At 40.1% G+C, this 17,243-nt stretch overlaps 1 protein-coding gene across 3 annotated transcripts in view; it reads right to left on the bottom strand.

Annotated features, from left to right (window-relative positions):
* Positions 1–17,243, bottom strand: part of LOC148021425 (uncharacterized) — a 64,915-nt gene that overhangs the window by 22,371 nt on the left and 25,301 nt on the right. For all 3 annotated transcript variants that reach the window (XM_087699298.1, XM_087699296.1, XM_087699295.1), the window contains exons 4-6: positions 1,115–1,387; positions 922–1,024; positions 559–677 (exon numbers count right to left, since the gene is read on the bottom strand). In XM_087699298.1, the coding sequence (XP_087555424.1) occupies positions 559–677; positions 922–1,024; positions 1,115–1,387 (495 nt within the window). The remainder of the gene's footprint in view (positions 1–558; positions 678–921; positions 1,025–1,114; positions 1,388–17,243) is intronic.

Here is a 17,243-nt window from a genome sequence, read left to right as displayed (position 1 = left end):
AAAAGAGGATTCAGCTCAAACCCCCAAGTATGAATAACTACATCAGAAGGTGGAAAACTTTTCAATTTAATTTTCAAAGGCTTTTAGCACTCCTTTATTGTCAATGTCCCACTATTTCAAAGAGGAATGCCACCGTAAGGCATTGGAGAAGGTAATACCACTGGAGTACTAACATAGCCACCATTGAGAAGTGGCAACCAAATGGACAGTGCTGATGGATTTCTTCCTGAAGATGCATGAGATCAAATTGAGGAGAACTTTGGGGAACATTAACCACTCCAGATTGTCGACCACCCCTGCCATGTGGGCATTAAGAGAAGTCAATAAAGGGTAAGCAAAGGCCCCCAAAAAACACAGTACTGTGGCATAGATGGTAATTGTGTGAAGGGTGAATTATCCTATATCAAAAAGTGAGAAATGTACCTTCCCTTCAAGATCTGATGTCTAATTAGACATTAGAAAAATAGTTAACACATTCTCTTTTGTCAACACATGCCTGTCTAAACCAAAATCAAAATGATGAAAAAGGAAAACAGCAATCGTAAGGAAAATGCATACTTCATTTCGAAGATCATCAACAGATGCAGCTGAAAAAGTAGGTACAAGATCAAACCCACTAATCACTGATGTTGTGAAAGACCTTCCAGATTCTGCCAGCTCCCATGTCATACATGCCGCTGATTAAACATGTCAGGAGAAACGTTCATAATAAATATACAAGAATCCAAACAAGAAAACACCAAAAACACTAATTATGACAGTTCCAAAACCCAAAAGAAAACACATCACACACTCTAGCTCATTCACACAAAGATTCTGTCCTAAAGCTTTAAGGATTTTCAAACAATAACATTGATTCCAATAAATAAACAAAAGTTCCCATATCAGCACTAGTCAGAGTTGGTGATCTCTGCAACATACCAGGACCAAAGCACACACATTCGATAAATGAAAAATCTCTCCGTTCTCGGAGGATATATGTAAGCAATGCAGCAGTACCACCTCCCAATGAATGGCCTACAATCTGCCAAAATAACCATCATGCAATTATCAAGTCAAATTCTAACTTATATGAACTGGATAAGAAGCTTCCATACAGTAAAGATTTAAGAACCTTTATCTTAAAGTCCGGGTAATCAGTTCGAGCTTGCAGCAAAACTGGGGTTGCAATCTCAGCAATCCAACGTGCAGCTGCAACCATTCCACAGTGTGCATGGCCAATGACAAGATTATTGACCCCGCCTCCATCCAAGACTGTGTGATGAAATGGAACCACAGCTCCAGTAAGTGCTGTTAATGTGTCCTTCACACTATGAGTCCCTCTTATTAATAAGAGAATACAGTGCAGTTTCTCATCTACCAATATTGCAAAAGCAGGCTTCAAGAGCTGTAATTCAATCCAAGAATTATATTTCCATCAAGAATAAAAGCTGCATTAAGAACAAGTGATAACTCACCAACGACTGCCTTCTAATAGACAAGGTTGTCAAAAAGTGCCATCAACTAAAAAATACTTAAGCGACTATTGATCATTGTAAAATAATATGTAAACACTAGAAAACTAGACCTTAATGATTACACACAGATCAAAGGTCAACTTATAATGCTTTTGACCAACAAAAATTTCCATTCAACAAGCAAACTTTCAAGTCACATATATCCACATGATATGTATTCAATTCACCACATTACCCTTATACAAAGTAGGAAACTAGCACTTGGCCTATTACCACCAAAAGAGATCTGCTACCTTAAATTCCTTCTTTCTAATGGAATCACAGAGTCCAAGCCTGATAAACCCATAGAAACAATTCACTAGAGTAGTAGGTAGTAACAACATATAATATAGATACAGAATTTGCAAGCAAAGATCCAATGCTAACAATTGTGTATAATACTACCGTGTCATTTGATAGCCATAAGGAAGCCACAGGAGGCTGGGATATGACACTAGTGATGGTTGGAGCAAGATAGATGAAAATATAGACAAGAACCAATAAAAGCCGAGGAACATAGAGAGAGCACAGCAAAGAGATGGGCACAATGAGTTGGAATGAGGCACGATCATACATTAGCTCCTACACCAAAACACTGAAGTAAGGAATGCATACAATGTCTGAGGGCAGCCAATGGAATTGAATGAAATGGAAAAACTGGCTCAGCAGCGGTAGACCATATGGTCGGCTGGAAATAAGGAAAATGCCTGAGGTATACACAGCTACCCTTCATTGGCATGCACTCCATTTGCTATATCATGGTCCTGGCTCCCCTAAGGCCATAAAAGCAAACCACACTCACTATAGAAGCAACATGTGTGAAGAACCTCCCCAAACAAAGATGCATCCTCTGCCCCAAGGTATAGCCAGACTCTACACTCAAGTGATGATTGAAGAGAAGAGGCTTCTCTTCCACAGTAGCAAAGGCTAATCGGTTGAGTGACAAAGTGGAGTGCATTCTCGATACCTTTGATCTATGGGATTTCATCACTACTACTATTCCTAGCCCCCTCCAGGATCCCACCATGGGTTCTACTATGGATCAAGAAGCTCTGTGAGATCAGCTCGATTCTCAAGCTCTGTCCTTTATTTTTATGAGTCCGCAAGATGCTTGAAATGTCCCCCTAAAATTCAACCTGCAATTGCATGTCCTTTCTTCTTGCAATAGAAACACTCTCCTTGAAACTTTTTCTTACCACCCTTCTTCTTTTTATCACCGTTGGTAGAGGAACCGCCTTTGCCTTTCGCATTGGTAGAGTATGCAACATCTCCACTGCTGCTACCTTCTCGGGCTTTAAGCCTCAACTCCTCCATTAGTGCACAAAATTCCTCAAACATCAAAGCTTGAGGTCTCATCTAAGTGTTTAGGGCAATTACCAATCCATCAAGCTTTGGTGTACAAATCCAAAGACACCTTTAAGCTAGCATCTCACTAGTCTTTTGTATCCCAGAACTAGCTATCTAGCTGCACATATTTTTTATCTAAGTGATGAATGCTTCAACTATCTATCCTTCACCAAACTTCTCTGCTACTAGTTGATTCTCCAAGTTTTGAATTTGTAATGAGAACATGTATTTTTGAAACCTCACTTAACATGTGGATTAATTTTTAACCACATGGTTAAGTAAATGTTGCACATGTGAGGTGTAACTAGGGTTAGAGTATATTTGCAAGCCTGAGACCCAAGGAAATCACGAGATGTCAAAGGCAAAAGTTGTTGTAAGTTATGCCGAACACATACTTGGTGGCATCTAGTACTAGTTGTTGGCCTAGGTCATTCATTTGGCCATAAGTGTCAATTGGTGACACTAGAGAAGTGGCGTTTAATGGTACCTAACACCAATTTGATGATCAAAGATAACACAAAACACTCCAGAATGGAAGTTACCTATCCAATTTAATTAATGGCTAATCAGATTATTTTTCAAGACACTGAAATAATTATTAGATTAATTTTCAATATTTCAATATTAAACTTTAATATTTATTTATGGATAATGCTAAAAAAACCATTTGGGAAGGCTATCACTTGTCAAAAATACCCATGCAAGACTAGAAAACGTCTTTAGAAGCTGAAGAGAGACATTTTAGTGTATTCAGTCTGCAAAAGAAAGAGAGGAGATGCTGTTAGTCTAATTTGCAACCATTGGAGGATCTTTTGAGGCAGCCAAGGGCAAGAGTGTTGAGATGGCAAGCTCAACACGTGCGGACATCAATGATGGACCACCTGACTAGATGAGTCCACACGTCTACACTTAGCACGTTGGTGGTCATTATGATACTTACATGGCCACTGACTTATCACTTATTATATTTAGTTTGTTACACCTACCTACAGCTAGCAAAGATATAGAGCCTACCTACCTACTGACTTATATTTAGTTTGTTACACCTACCTACAGCTAGCAAAGATATAGCGCCAGTCGATTGATGTAGTCTGTTATGCACTGTTTGACTTAGTATACTACTTTGCTTTATGTTGTATCTTATCTATACTTTGTGTACATTGTATAGTGTATGGAAGAAGAAGAAGAAATCAGCAAGAAAACGTTTTGGCCTCCATTTCTCTTCTTATGTTCTTAAGTGAGCTTCCTCTTGTGCATACAGTGTATGTTTGGCGCAACAACTCAAGCAAGTCTCCCCACCACGCGATTCTTGACATAGTATCAGAGCCGCGCCACTAAGAGAGGCTGATTTTGAAGGCTGAAGTGAAGAAGAAGAAACAAGGTTCAAGAAAGCAAGCAACGAGTAAGAAGCTCTCTCATTCTTCCACTCTCTCTTGGATAGTGCATGTGGAGGTACCAGAAGAAAGGTAGAGTGAAAATCTCAGATTGCTGTGAGATTTGGTGTGCAAGCAGAGCACTGTATATTTTGAACATAAGCCCCTCAGGGCTTGCCCGCAGTTTTTTTGGGTATCTAAGGCCGTTTCACGCTCCGTTTTAGAGCGGCGAGATTGCGGACAGCAGTTTCAAGATACACGGTGATTTCGACTATATTGACGGAAAGAGGTGCACATGTTACAAATTTCGAATTTGTAATTTTTGAGGTGTTTGCTAGGAAACAAACATAAGGTTTATTTGCAAACAAATTGCCGATTACATGTACTATTGAGCAATCAGTGAAAAAAGTTGCTTGGCATATTGCTGTGCACTTGTTGTGAAAGGTTGCAAAAGACTAGCTTGCTGTCTTGTATCCTTTTTTGTAATAATAGCAGAGAACAGTGAAAATCCCATTATTGAGAAGCTCGACAAAAACAACTATCATTCATGGAAGTTCCGTGTGACGAACTTCCTCATTGGAAAGGGCCTTTATTAGTTTGTTTCAAGTGAAGAAAATGAACCAGAGCTGGATATCCCTTCGACTGCAAATAAATTAAAGGCATGGAAAGAGTGAAATGCAAAAGACAAAAAGGTGATATACTGGCTATCTCCAGTCATTGACAATACGATGTTGGGATATATCAAAAATGCAGAAACTTCACATGCAGCTTGACAATTTTTTAGAACATGTTTTCAATAGATACAAAGGCACGGAAAATTCAACTCAAGCAAGAGTTGAATACCTTGAAGAAATGAAAAATATCATTGTCAATGAGTATGTTTTGAAAGTGAGAAGCATTACAAATGCTTTAGCAGCGATTGATGCAATGTCTAATTATGATGATTTGGTTTCATCCACTTTGAGTGGCCTTAATAATGAGAAGGCATGGAAATCATTTGTTACTTCAGTATACGTATGGAAGTCATTTCTAGATTTTGATGAGCTAATCTCTCTCATGATTACCGAAGAGATCAATATGCAAGGTGACTCATCTGAAAAAAATGGTGAATAAATCCAAACATTTTACTCAAGTTCAAGAAGGGAACATGGTAGATCCTCTTCGAGAGACCGTGGTATGGAACGTGTTGGCGATAACCAGCAAAACAGGTTCAATCAACAATTTGGTGAAATGCAGCTTTCAAGAGGCGGAGGAAACTTTAGAGGCAAGGGAAGCTCTAGAGGAAAAAGTGGATGGCAGAATAGAGCTTCTGAAAATTCTGCTATTGTTTGCTATTATTGTGACAAAACAAGTCATATTACAACCCATTGTTATACTAAAAATGATGATATTCGGAGTGGTAAATTGCACCAAGGAAACTATGTATCATCTTCACGACAGAATGAAGACAAAAATAAGTGTCTGTTTGTTATGCAACATATGATAAATGTAATTACAGGAAAGGGGACACATGATGATGTATGGTATGTCGATTCAGGTGCATCTAATCATATGATCAGTCATATTAAATAGTTTGGAGAGATATTGGACTTACAAAATCCAAGTTATATACAAACAGGTGATGATTCATGCCACCCAATTTCACACATTGGAAAGCTGTCCTTGCCTTTGTATGATGGCTAGACAAAGAGTCTGACAGATATATTACATGTACCATCAATCACAAAGAATCTAGTGTCTGTTGGCCAAATGGTAGAGCAAGGGCTGCAGGTTCGATTCAATGCAAAAGGTTGTTTTGTAGAAGCCTTTAATGATAAGTGCATGTTGGTCGAAAAAGAAAGTAGAGTTAGCCGCATGTTCACTTGTAGATATTGGAATTCCTACAATGGATGTTGCTATGTATGCTAAAGAAAAAGGAGTGGTTGCAGACATTAAAATATGGCATAAACATCTTGGACATACAAATGTACAAAGGCTGAAATTAATACAGTCCAGAGGATTGGTTACAGGTTTGCCTTCTTTTAGAGTTGCAAAATTTCATAAAGTCTGTGAAGCATGCTAGTTTGGTAAGCAGGCGAGACAACCCTTCTCGCATGACAGAGAAGTAAGCAGAAATATACTTGATGTAGTGCATACAGATGTTTAGGGGACACAGAATGTATCTCTTGGTGACAACAAATACTTTGACACATTTATTGAAGACTGTTCAAGGAAGCTATGGATATATCTTATGAAGGAAAATAGTGATGTATTTGAGCACTTCAAATCTTTTAAGACAGCTGCTAAAACAAATACAGGCTTGAAAGTGCAGTGCTTGAGATCAGATGGAGGGAGAAAGTACCTCTCTAATGAGTTTAGTGGCTTCTTGAGGACTCATGGGATAAAGAGACAATTTACTTGCATGTATACCCCACAGCAAAATGGGATTGTAAAAAGAAAAAATAGAGTCTAGACATATTGCAAAAGTTGCACGAGCATTAATGACTGAAAAAAATATGCCAAAACATTTTTTGTCTGAAGATGTCCATATTGCTATCTATATTATGAACAAAACTCCCACAGCTGCAGTTCATGCGATGACTCTTAAAGAATGCTTTACTGACAAAAAGCCTGACGTATCACACTTGAAGGTATTTAGATGTATTGCATATGTTCATGTGCCAGATGAGCTACGGAAGAAACTTGATCCAAAGACTGAAAAATATATTTTTATTGAATACTCTTTAGAGAAAAAATGATATTGTTGTTATAACCCTGTCACAGGTGAGTTCAGAGTGAGCAAGGATGTTATTTTTTATGAGATAAACAGTTGGTATGCACCTACTAGTGATGTATTAGATTATGATAATGATCATAATAGCTATGTGCAAAAAGAAAAGCGAGAATCACGAAGTCTTAGTGGACTAGAAGCATCATTTGGTACTACATCTACAATGAGCTGAGTAGCCCCACATCTTCAGGTGTATCTATAAGTGTTACAGATAAAGACAAAGGAAAGAAGAAAGTGTTGGATGGTAATGATGCATCTACTAGTCATTTGGGATTTCATAGAGATTCTAATGATTCAAAGAGTTTAGATGATGAGCTTGGTATTCCTTCAGTCAGGACACCAGGTGTACAGAGCGCTCATAGTAATGTAAAGGCTCCATTGAGTGATCCAGTGGTACGCATATCTAGCAAGGTCAGATACCTATTAAAAGATTTATCTTTGAAGGTTATGCAACTCACCATTATGCTTATATGGTGAAACTAGTTGAGGATGTTGAGCCCACTTGTTTTAAGGATATTGTTGGTCATACTCATTAGGATGCAGCAATGGATGAGAAGATGGCTGCACTAGAAGCCAATAAGACTTGGGATTTGGTACCCTTGCCTAAGAATAAGAAAGCTATTGACTATAAGTGGATTTATAAAGTCAAGCATAATGCAGATGGTTCAGTTAGTAGGATTAAGGCTAGGCTAGTTGCAAAAGGCTATACTCAAGCATATGGCATAGATTATGAAGAGACATTCAATCAAGTTGCTACGATGGCAACTGTTAGATGTATGATTGCCTTGGCAACAGCCAAAGGTTGTTGTTTGCAGCAAATGGATGTTAAGAATGCCTTCTTGCATGGTGAATTACAAGAGGAAGTGTATATGGAGCAACCAGCAAGTAATAAGGATTTAGAGCATCCCACATATGTGTGTACGTTAAAGAAGGCGCTCAATGGGCTGAAGCAAGCACCTAGAGCATGGTCTGACAAGATTGAAGAGTATCTTTTCAATATTGGATTTTATATTTCTGATACTGATCACTCACGTTATGTAAGAAAGAGAGATGCAGGTTTGGTCATCATAGTCATATATGTGGATGACTTGATTATTACAGGTGACAATGACAATGGGATTGTTGAAGTCAAGGACTTCTTGAAGAAGAAGTTTGAGATGAAGAATTTGGGTGAGCTGAGATACTTTCTTGGTATTGAGGTAATCAGATGTGATGATGGTATATGGCTATCTCAACGGCAATATGGCTTGGATATGTTATCTAAGTATGGTATGACAGCATGTAAGCCTCTTTCAATACCATTGGAGCAAAATGTGAAGTTGAGTGCCGACGTTGCGAATGAGATAGAAGATCCTACTATGTTAAGAAGGATAGTAGGGAATTTGATTTACATGACTATCACAAGGCCAAAAACTATGTTGTTAGCCTTGTCAATCAGTTTATGCAGATGCCTAGAAAGCCTCATTTGGATACAGTTAGACGTATATTGAGATATGTGAAGTCCACTTTACATTATGGACTTTTTTATGAGGCAGATAAAGATGTACAAGTCTTTGGATACACAGATGCAGATTGGGCTAGTAGCATGTCAAACAGAAGATCTACTAGTGGATTCATGTTTTCCCTTGGTAGTGCAACAGTTACATGGAGTAACAAAAAGCAACCTGCAGTTGCTTTATCAAGTACAGAGGCTGAGTATAGAGATGCTGCTATGGCAGCATGTGAGGTGGTAAGGCTGCAAAAGTTATTAGGTGATTTGGATATGCACGGAGATGGTCCAGTTATCATTCATTGTGACAACATGAGTAGCATACAGTTAGCTAGGAATCCAATATTCCATACTAGGACAAAACACATTGAGGTGCACTACCACTTTATGAGAGAGAAGGTACTTGCAGGAGAGATTGACTTGGTATATGTCAGTACACAGGATTAGATAGCTCACATTTTCACTAAGGCATTGGGTGCATAGAAGCTTCGGAAATTCCGAAGCTTACTTGGAGTTGCATAGATATAGTTGAGATTGAGGGGGAGTGTTGAGATGGCAAGCTCAACACATGCGGACATTGATGATAGACCGTCTGGCTAGATGAGTCTACACATCTACACTTAGCACGTTGGTGGTCATTATGATACTCACATGGCCACTGACTTATCACTTATTATATTTAGTTTGTTACACCTACCTACAGTTGGCAAAGATATAGCGCCAGTCAATTGGTGTAAGCAAGTTTCCCCACCACGCGATTCTTAACAAGGAGAAGTCCAATCAACAGCAAGTAACACCATCTACAAGCTGTTGAGATAGGGCAGCACTAGTAAATAATTGATTTTCTTCAATTCTTTGCATCTACAAGCTGTTGAAACAGTGCAACACCAATGAATGACATATTTTCTTTACTTCTTCTCAAAAAACATCTAAATTTTCTCTCTCCTCAACATTCTCTCTCATGTCCCAACCTTTCTACAGCCTTGCTCCAAAGATTACAACATTGAGATCACCAGAGGTTGAGAAATTTTAGATTTCTCTCTAGCAAACCCTAATCTACAACAGAAATTAGGGGTTAGCAACAACCTTGAAAAGTGTGCCAAAAATTGGAAGCTCCAAGACTTAGATTCAGCAGGGCTGAAGCTGTTTTTAGTCAAATTCAAGTGGAGGGACCAACAAATCAATGAATTTAGGGCATTTTCCATCTCCATGAAAATGGGTGAAGGCCAATTGACTGCCCAAATCAAGAGGCAAATCAGATTGAAGACTTACTAGTCATTTTGGACAGCAAGGGAAGTTGGAATACCAAAAGGGATTGGGAGAATCCCATTGTACATCAACTTCTTCAATTAAGCTAAATAAATACCGAAAGGGGCGTCAATTTTGGGGCCAACAATGTATCCAATGTTCAAGATTATACGGTAATTTACCACCTTATATACATTTCAATTTTGTGAATTTGTTAATTGTTGTGCTTAGTCAAGTTATTTACCACCTTATCCAAGGAGGAAGGCTGGTTTCAGAATTATTGTTTGATTTCGTGTTTCGTACTAACTCCTCTACGTTCCCACTCACCCCCGAGCCTAGGAGCTAGTAGCACTCGGAATCATGACCACATCCCAAGTATCGACATCCCATACCACCAACCAAGCCATGACTCCAAGAGTAGTAATCACACAGTGAATGTGCACAATAGGACCTTGAGTCTTATAAATAGAACTCGGCTACCCTCACCCCAAAGTTTCCTTAGTACATTAGCACTAAGTCATTTTATGACTATTGTGACCAAAGCTACTAGCACCCCCTATGAAGAAAATACACTAACATAGAAACATACCACGAAGCACAGACTAATAGAAGAACACAATTAGGATTAGGATAACTCAAAGACAATGAACACAGAGAATGAATGAAATGATATGACTATTGAATATACAAAGCTCATGCAACAAACACACTATGCAGTGAATGAATATTGTATCTTGAATTCCTGTATCTCGAGAATCAAAACAAGGGTAATGAGCCAAAGAGTGTGTCATACTCCAAATGGATCCCTCATCGTAGCAAGGCAGTCTCCGAATGTCAAACACCAGCAAACGCAACCAAGGAAGGCTGGATCTGATACAGAGGACAATGTAAGAGAGAGAAATACTAAAAACGCAGGTGAGGAGAAAGAAAACAATGAACACAGCTGGAAGGAGAGAAAGAAAACAATGAACGCAGCTGGGAGGAGAGAGAAAATAGCAAACGTATGTAGTCAACGAGTCTGTCGTGAGCTGAGCTGAGAGTGCAGATGCGAAAAGTTGAGAGCAGTAGAGAGTGAGAGAGTGAGCATGACACTTGATGTTCAGTACAATGACTCGTGTACCACATTTTAGGTTTTGAGTATATATAAAGTACAAATTGTAAGGGTGCGTTCATACCTGAACACAATAAAAGGTGTGGTGACCCTTTATTCCCAACAACCTCCCGCCTAAAGGCAACATGCCTGACATTAGAGGAAAGAATCAACTAAGTCTACATATGTACAAAGCTGAAAGACATATACTATCCAACCCCCATCATCTGGCGGCAATGAGCAAACTGCTCAGCTAGGAGACCTTTCGTGAGAAGGTCTGCAAGATTATCATCTGTATGTACCTTGACAAGCTCAATACATTTCCTGTCAAGTGCATCCCTAATGAAGTGATACTTCACCTATATGTGCTTTGTCTTTGCATGAAAGACAGGATTCCGTGCTAGCATGATAGCACTTTGATTGTCACAATGGAGGATAGGAACCTCTGTAATCCTAAGCTCTCTCCCCAGACGTGAGAGCCATAAAGCCTCTTTGCATGCCTCTATGGCAACCACATATTCTGCCTCTGTAGTAGACAATGCTCCTAGATATCCAAGAGATTGCTCCTCCTATGAACATAAACACATATCCTGAAGTAGATTTCCTACAGTTAGGATGGCTAGCATAGTCTGCATCCATAAAACCAACAACACATGACTTCGGCTTACCAAAGCAGATATACAAATCCTTTGTGCCCTTAAGATATCTCATGATATCCTTCACTGCTTCCCAATGCTTTTTGCCAGGATATGCCATGTATCTGCTAACCACTCCCACCGCAAATGCAATATCAAGACGTGTAGCAACCATAGCATACATCAAGTTGCCAACAGTTAAAGCATAGGATATCTTGGCCATTTCAGCCTTCCCATCATCTGATGTAGGGCTGCCATTTGCACTAAGTTTCACATATGGAGGCAATGATACACTGATAGCTTTTCCCCCCTCCATATTGAAACGTTGTAGAACTTTGGTAATATACTCCTGCTGTGACAGATAAAGAAGACCCTTTGATCTGTCTCTGAGTATACGCATGCCAAGAATGTGATTTGCCTCACCGAGATCTTTCATATCAAAGCTATTGTGTGCACTCTGCTTCAAGGAGTCCAAGGCATGAACATCCTTGCCTGCAATTAGCATGTCATCCACATACAATACCAAGAGAATAAGACCGCTATCTACTGCCTTTTTGGTATATAAGCAATGATCAACTTGAGAACAATAAAATCCTTGAGAGTGCATGAATGTATCAAATTTGTGATACCATTCGCGTGGTGCCTACTTCAACCCATACAAACTTTTGTTGAGTTTACATACCATGTGCTCTTTTTCCTTTGCAACAAAACCGTCAGGCTGCTGCATATAATTTTCCTCATGCAGATCACTATGTAAGAATGCGGTTTTTACGTCCATCTATACCATGTAAGAATGCGGTTTTTACATCCATCTGTATGAGTTTCATATCCTCAGATGCAACCAAGCCCAAGATGGTTTGCAAAGTAGCCATTTTGACAACCGGAGAAAAGATTTCATCAAAATCAATTCCATGTTCTTGCTTATCAACCAAATGTGCCTTGTACTTGGGCAAAGAACCAAAAATGACTTTCATTTTGTAAACCCATTTGCAGGGTAGCACTTTTTGTCCTTTTGGCAAAAGTACCAAATCCCAAGTGCCATTCTTCATGAGAGATTCCATCTTTAATAGCATTGCTTTTTGCCATTTCTTACTATCTTGTCTATCCATTGCTTCCTAGAAGCATGACAATTCACCACAATCTGTTAACATGACATAATCAGCCACATAGTTTACTCCAGGAACAAATCTACTTGGCTATTTTTGCACTTTGGTCGACCTACAGACCCAGTGGTCAATATTTGTTGGTTGTTCAACCTGTAAATTTGCATTAACAGCTTGCTGTATAACTGGTTCAGGTTGTTCCAAGTGCACATGTTCTTGCTGAATTTGTGGGACATCATGGGCAAGATCTTGATGATCATTTACAGCATCATTCCCTGCATTTTCAGGGACATTTTCAGCAGGTATTTGCTACTGTCTAATGAGCATCTTGTCTGTCCTATTGGTACATCCTCCCGGAATACAACCCTTTAGACTTCCTCTATTCTTTTGGGCTGTTTGTGCATGCAAGCTTCTCGGAAGATGACATCATTGTTACGTACTACTTTTCTTTTCTCAGGATCCCATAATCTATACCCCATTTCACCTTCATCACCATATCCTAGGAAAATACATTTACAGGACTTTGGCTCAAGTTTGCTGTGTTCTTCCTTACGTATGTGCACAAATGCCTCACAGCCAAATACTTTCAAGTGTGCATATGAAGGTGGCTTGCCCGACCACGCTTCTTGGGGAACTCCACCCCCCCAAAGACCTATTTGGTGACCGATTAATCAAGTATACGGCTATTATAATAGCCTCTGCCCAAAAACCATGGAATAAAGCAGCATGTTACAGCACTGTACGGACCTTGACTTGAATGGTCCAATTCATACACTCTACAACACCATTTTGGGGCAGATTATGAGGAGTAGTAAGCTCCCTCTTAATCCCTTTGCTGTCACAAAAGTCTTGAAAGGCTTTAGACACATATTCCCCACCATTGTCAGAGCGAAGGCATTTTAATGTCTTGCTGGTCTGATTTTCAACAAGTGTCAGGAATTTTTCAAATTTATCCAAGGCCACGTCTTTGTGACGGATTGGATAAACCCAAACTTTGCATGTGGCATCATCAACAAATGTAATAAAATACTTTTTCCCCCCTGTGAGATGAAAGGATCGAGGTGCAGTTGAGAGTTCAGTAGACAGTGTGAGAGTGAGAGAGACAGAGTGAAGCACGACACCCAAGAGAATAGACTGAAAGAGTGTGACCAGAAAGTACAAAGTACAACCCTTAAACCTTAGGGTTGTAGGGGGTGTTCACACCCGACACACACTAAGTGCCCATAAGTGTGTAACATAAGCACATAAGCACATACGACAATAAGACTATAAGTCTGGGGAAAAAAACCTCTCCTACCGAGAGTAAAAAGTGCCCCAGTGGTAGGCTCCGTAACAGATACATCCAGATCAGCTAGCAAGCGTCTAAGCCATACGCATTCAACTGTGGTAGTGAAAGCTACCTTGTATTCAGCTTCACATGACGATGTGGCAACAGTGGATTGTTTCTTGCTAAGCCAAGAAATGCAAGAAGAGCCAAGAAATAAACAATTGCCACTAGTGGAGTGACGCGTATCATAATCACCAGCCCAATCAGAATCACTGTTAGCATATAACTGCAGTGGTTCCCTCTTGGCATAAAGCAACCCAAGAGATCGAGTACCCTGCAAGTAGCGAAAAACACGCTTTACAGCTTGCCAATGTGACATACGTGGCTGATGCATATACCTGCTCAAAGCTGAAACTGCAAACTATATGTTTGGCCTAGTGTTACATAGATAGATAAGACATCCAACTGCAGGAGCATATGTATGTATATCAAACAAATCACTGTCATCATGTAATGACAGTTTCAGTCCAGGTTCCATGGGAGTACAAACTGGCTTGCAATCCTATAAGCCAAACTTCTCAAGAAGCTGCCCAATATACCTTGACTATGATAGCCCAATACCTCGAGCATTATGTATGAACTGGATGCCCAAGTAGTAATGCAAAACTCCCAAGTCAGACATGTCAAAAGTTTGCTGCAAATTTTGTTTGAATGCTGAAATCTGATCAGCATGTGTTCGAGTGAGCAAAAGGTCATCAACATAAAGACATATAATCAGCATAGATCCCCCTTCTTTACATACGTAAAGAGTAGACTCAGATGAGCTGTTTAGAAACCCCTGACCAGGCAAAAAAGCATCTATTTTTGCATATCAAGCTCTAGGAGCTTGTTTCAAACCATATAGTGCCTTTTTAAGCTTGCATACCAAATGTTCTGAGCCTTCAACTGCAAAACCAATGGGCTGCTGTACATAAACTTCCTCCTGAAGTTCCCCATGTAAAAATGCAGTCTTGATATCTAGCTGATGCACTGTCCAACCATAATGTGCAGCCAAAGCAATCATAGACCTGATGGTTGTCATACGGGAAGTAGGAGCAAATGTCTCCTTAAAATCAATGCCCTTTTTCTATGCGTAGCCTTTAGCTACAAGCCGTGCTTTGTATTTATCAATGGATCCATCTGCTTTCCTTTTCAGTTTGTAGACCCATTTCGTTCCAATGGCTTTCTTCCCAATTGGCAAGGACACCAAATCCCAAGTTTGATTCTTAGTAATAGAATCTAATTCAGCTTGCATAGCTGCCATCCAATGCACACTGTGTTGTGCATCCTCATAACATTCAGGCTCTTCATTATCAAAAGTACTTGCTGTCATAACAAACTCTATGGTATGTGCTGAATCATGCAAACGAGTTTGCCTTCTAGTACGACCAGCCATGGGTGCATCCAAAGGACTATCTTGCATAGTCTGCAAATACCATCTAGGTAACTGTTTAGCTTCCTGACTGTGTGCAAGCTCTTGCTGAATTTCAGTTTCAGCATTATGCTGAATATTCCGATCAGCCAATGGCTGAATTTCTGCACTTTCCATAGGAGCAGCTAGCTGAACATTAGGTTCACTTTCTGAAACTCCAGGTGAATCACCAAAAGTAATGGGCAGCAGCCCTTCAAAAACACCACGGGCAGCCTGATATGTGTCCAAACCAGCCAAGGATAATTCTGATTTTTCATCAAAAGCAACATCCCTGCTGACAAAAACCTCCTTTGTAACGGGATCATAGAGTCTGTAGCCTTTGCTTTCATTGCTATATCCCATAAAAATGCACTTAACAGCCTTGTTGTCCAACTTTTTTCTAAGTATCTGTGGAATATGGGCATAGGCAAGACACCCAAAGGTACGAAAGTGACCAATAGAAGGTTTACGACTGTTCCAAGCCTCAAAAGGTGTGATGGTCTTCAAGGCTTTGATAGGGCATCTGTTCAAAATATGGCAAGCACACATAACTGCTTCCATCCAAAAACTATGAGGCAAGCTTTTTGCCTTCAGCATACATCTGGCCATCTCCATGAGTGACCAATTCTTCCTCTCTGCTACCCCATTCTGCTGTGGAGTATAGGCTATAGTATACTGATGGACTATGCCCTTCTGCTGCAAAAAGGAATTCAGCATAGAGGACATATATTCCCCCCCTCGGTCCGAACGGAGAGTCTTAATCTTGCATCCAGATTGATTTTCAACAAGTGCACTGAAAGCCAAAAATGCATCATACACTTCCGACTTCTTTTTCAAACAGTAGACCCAGCAAAAACTTGTAAAGTCATCAATGAATGTCACAAAATAATAACAACCGCCCAATGACATGGTTTGCATAGGCCCACAAACATCTGAATGCACCAACTGCAATTTGGTTGTTGCTCTGAAAGCAACATCACGAGGAAATGAGAAACGATGCATTTTCCCTAAAATGCATCCCTCGCATAAGTGCTCAGGAGGTCTCTCCAAGAGAGATAAGCCATCAGCATCTAAGTACGCTGCAAAAGCATCAAGCTGCCAAAGTTTACATGCCCCAAATGAGCATGCCATAACTCCGCCTGTATCATAGCAGGAGTAAGAGTGGATGTCAAGTATGCTGGGTGATCTACTGAAAGAGCATCCAACTCATATAAACCATGACACAAAGATCCTGTCAAGACCAAAGTCATGCGTTCTTTATCTCTAACCATGCAACGGTCATCATCAAATGTGACCTGCAAACCACAACGTGCCAAAGAAGAAATAGAAAGCAAATTCTTCTTGATTCCAGGCACAAACAAAACATCCTGCAGACGGAGAATAGAGCCATCGATGGCTATGAGCTGAATCTCCCCAATACCACGAACAGGGTATGATGCATTATTGGCACACTGTACCGATTTCCCAATGGGAGGTGCACTAACTGAAGCAAACAAATCTTTGCGAGATGTAATATGTCTAGAAGCACCACTGTCAAAGAACCAAGTGTCAGCATCCTCTGTAGAGCTAAGTGCTCTATCGGCCCAAGAGATGTCATAACTGCAAGTGTAAAAACAATAGTCCCTGTCCACAACAAAGGACGCGGACTCACTAGCAGTGGAAGGAGTAGTAGAAACAGACATTCCTGACTCCTTCTCTTTGGCAATACGCTTCCTGCACTCAGTGATATAGTGGCCGGGCTTCTTACAATAGTGACATTTCCCTTTTTTAGCTTGCGTCCCCCCTTGTGTCTGATTCTGCGATGTGCCCGAAGTGCCAGAACTCTGTGGAGCATTTTTCACCTTGCTGTTTTTGCCTTTCTGTCTTGCCACAAAAGCCTGCTCAGAGACTATAGCATCCACACCACTATTTTTCCGTGTTTGCTCCTCCTCTAGAAGCAAACTAACCAGCTGAATAAAAGTGAGTGGGTGCTCAG

Source organism: Lygodium microphyllum, chromosome 18, assembly GCF_053477565.2.
Source record: "Lygodium microphyllum isolate KBCC chromosome 18, Lygodium_microphyllum_v1.1.10, whole genome shotgun sequence".
In the NCBI taxonomy this organism is placed as follows: domain Eukaryota; kingdom Viridiplantae; phylum Streptophyta; class Polypodiopsida; order Schizaeales; family Lygodiaceae; genus Lygodium; species Lygodium microphyllum.
This window is presented reverse-complemented; position numbering and strand designations above follow the sequence as displayed.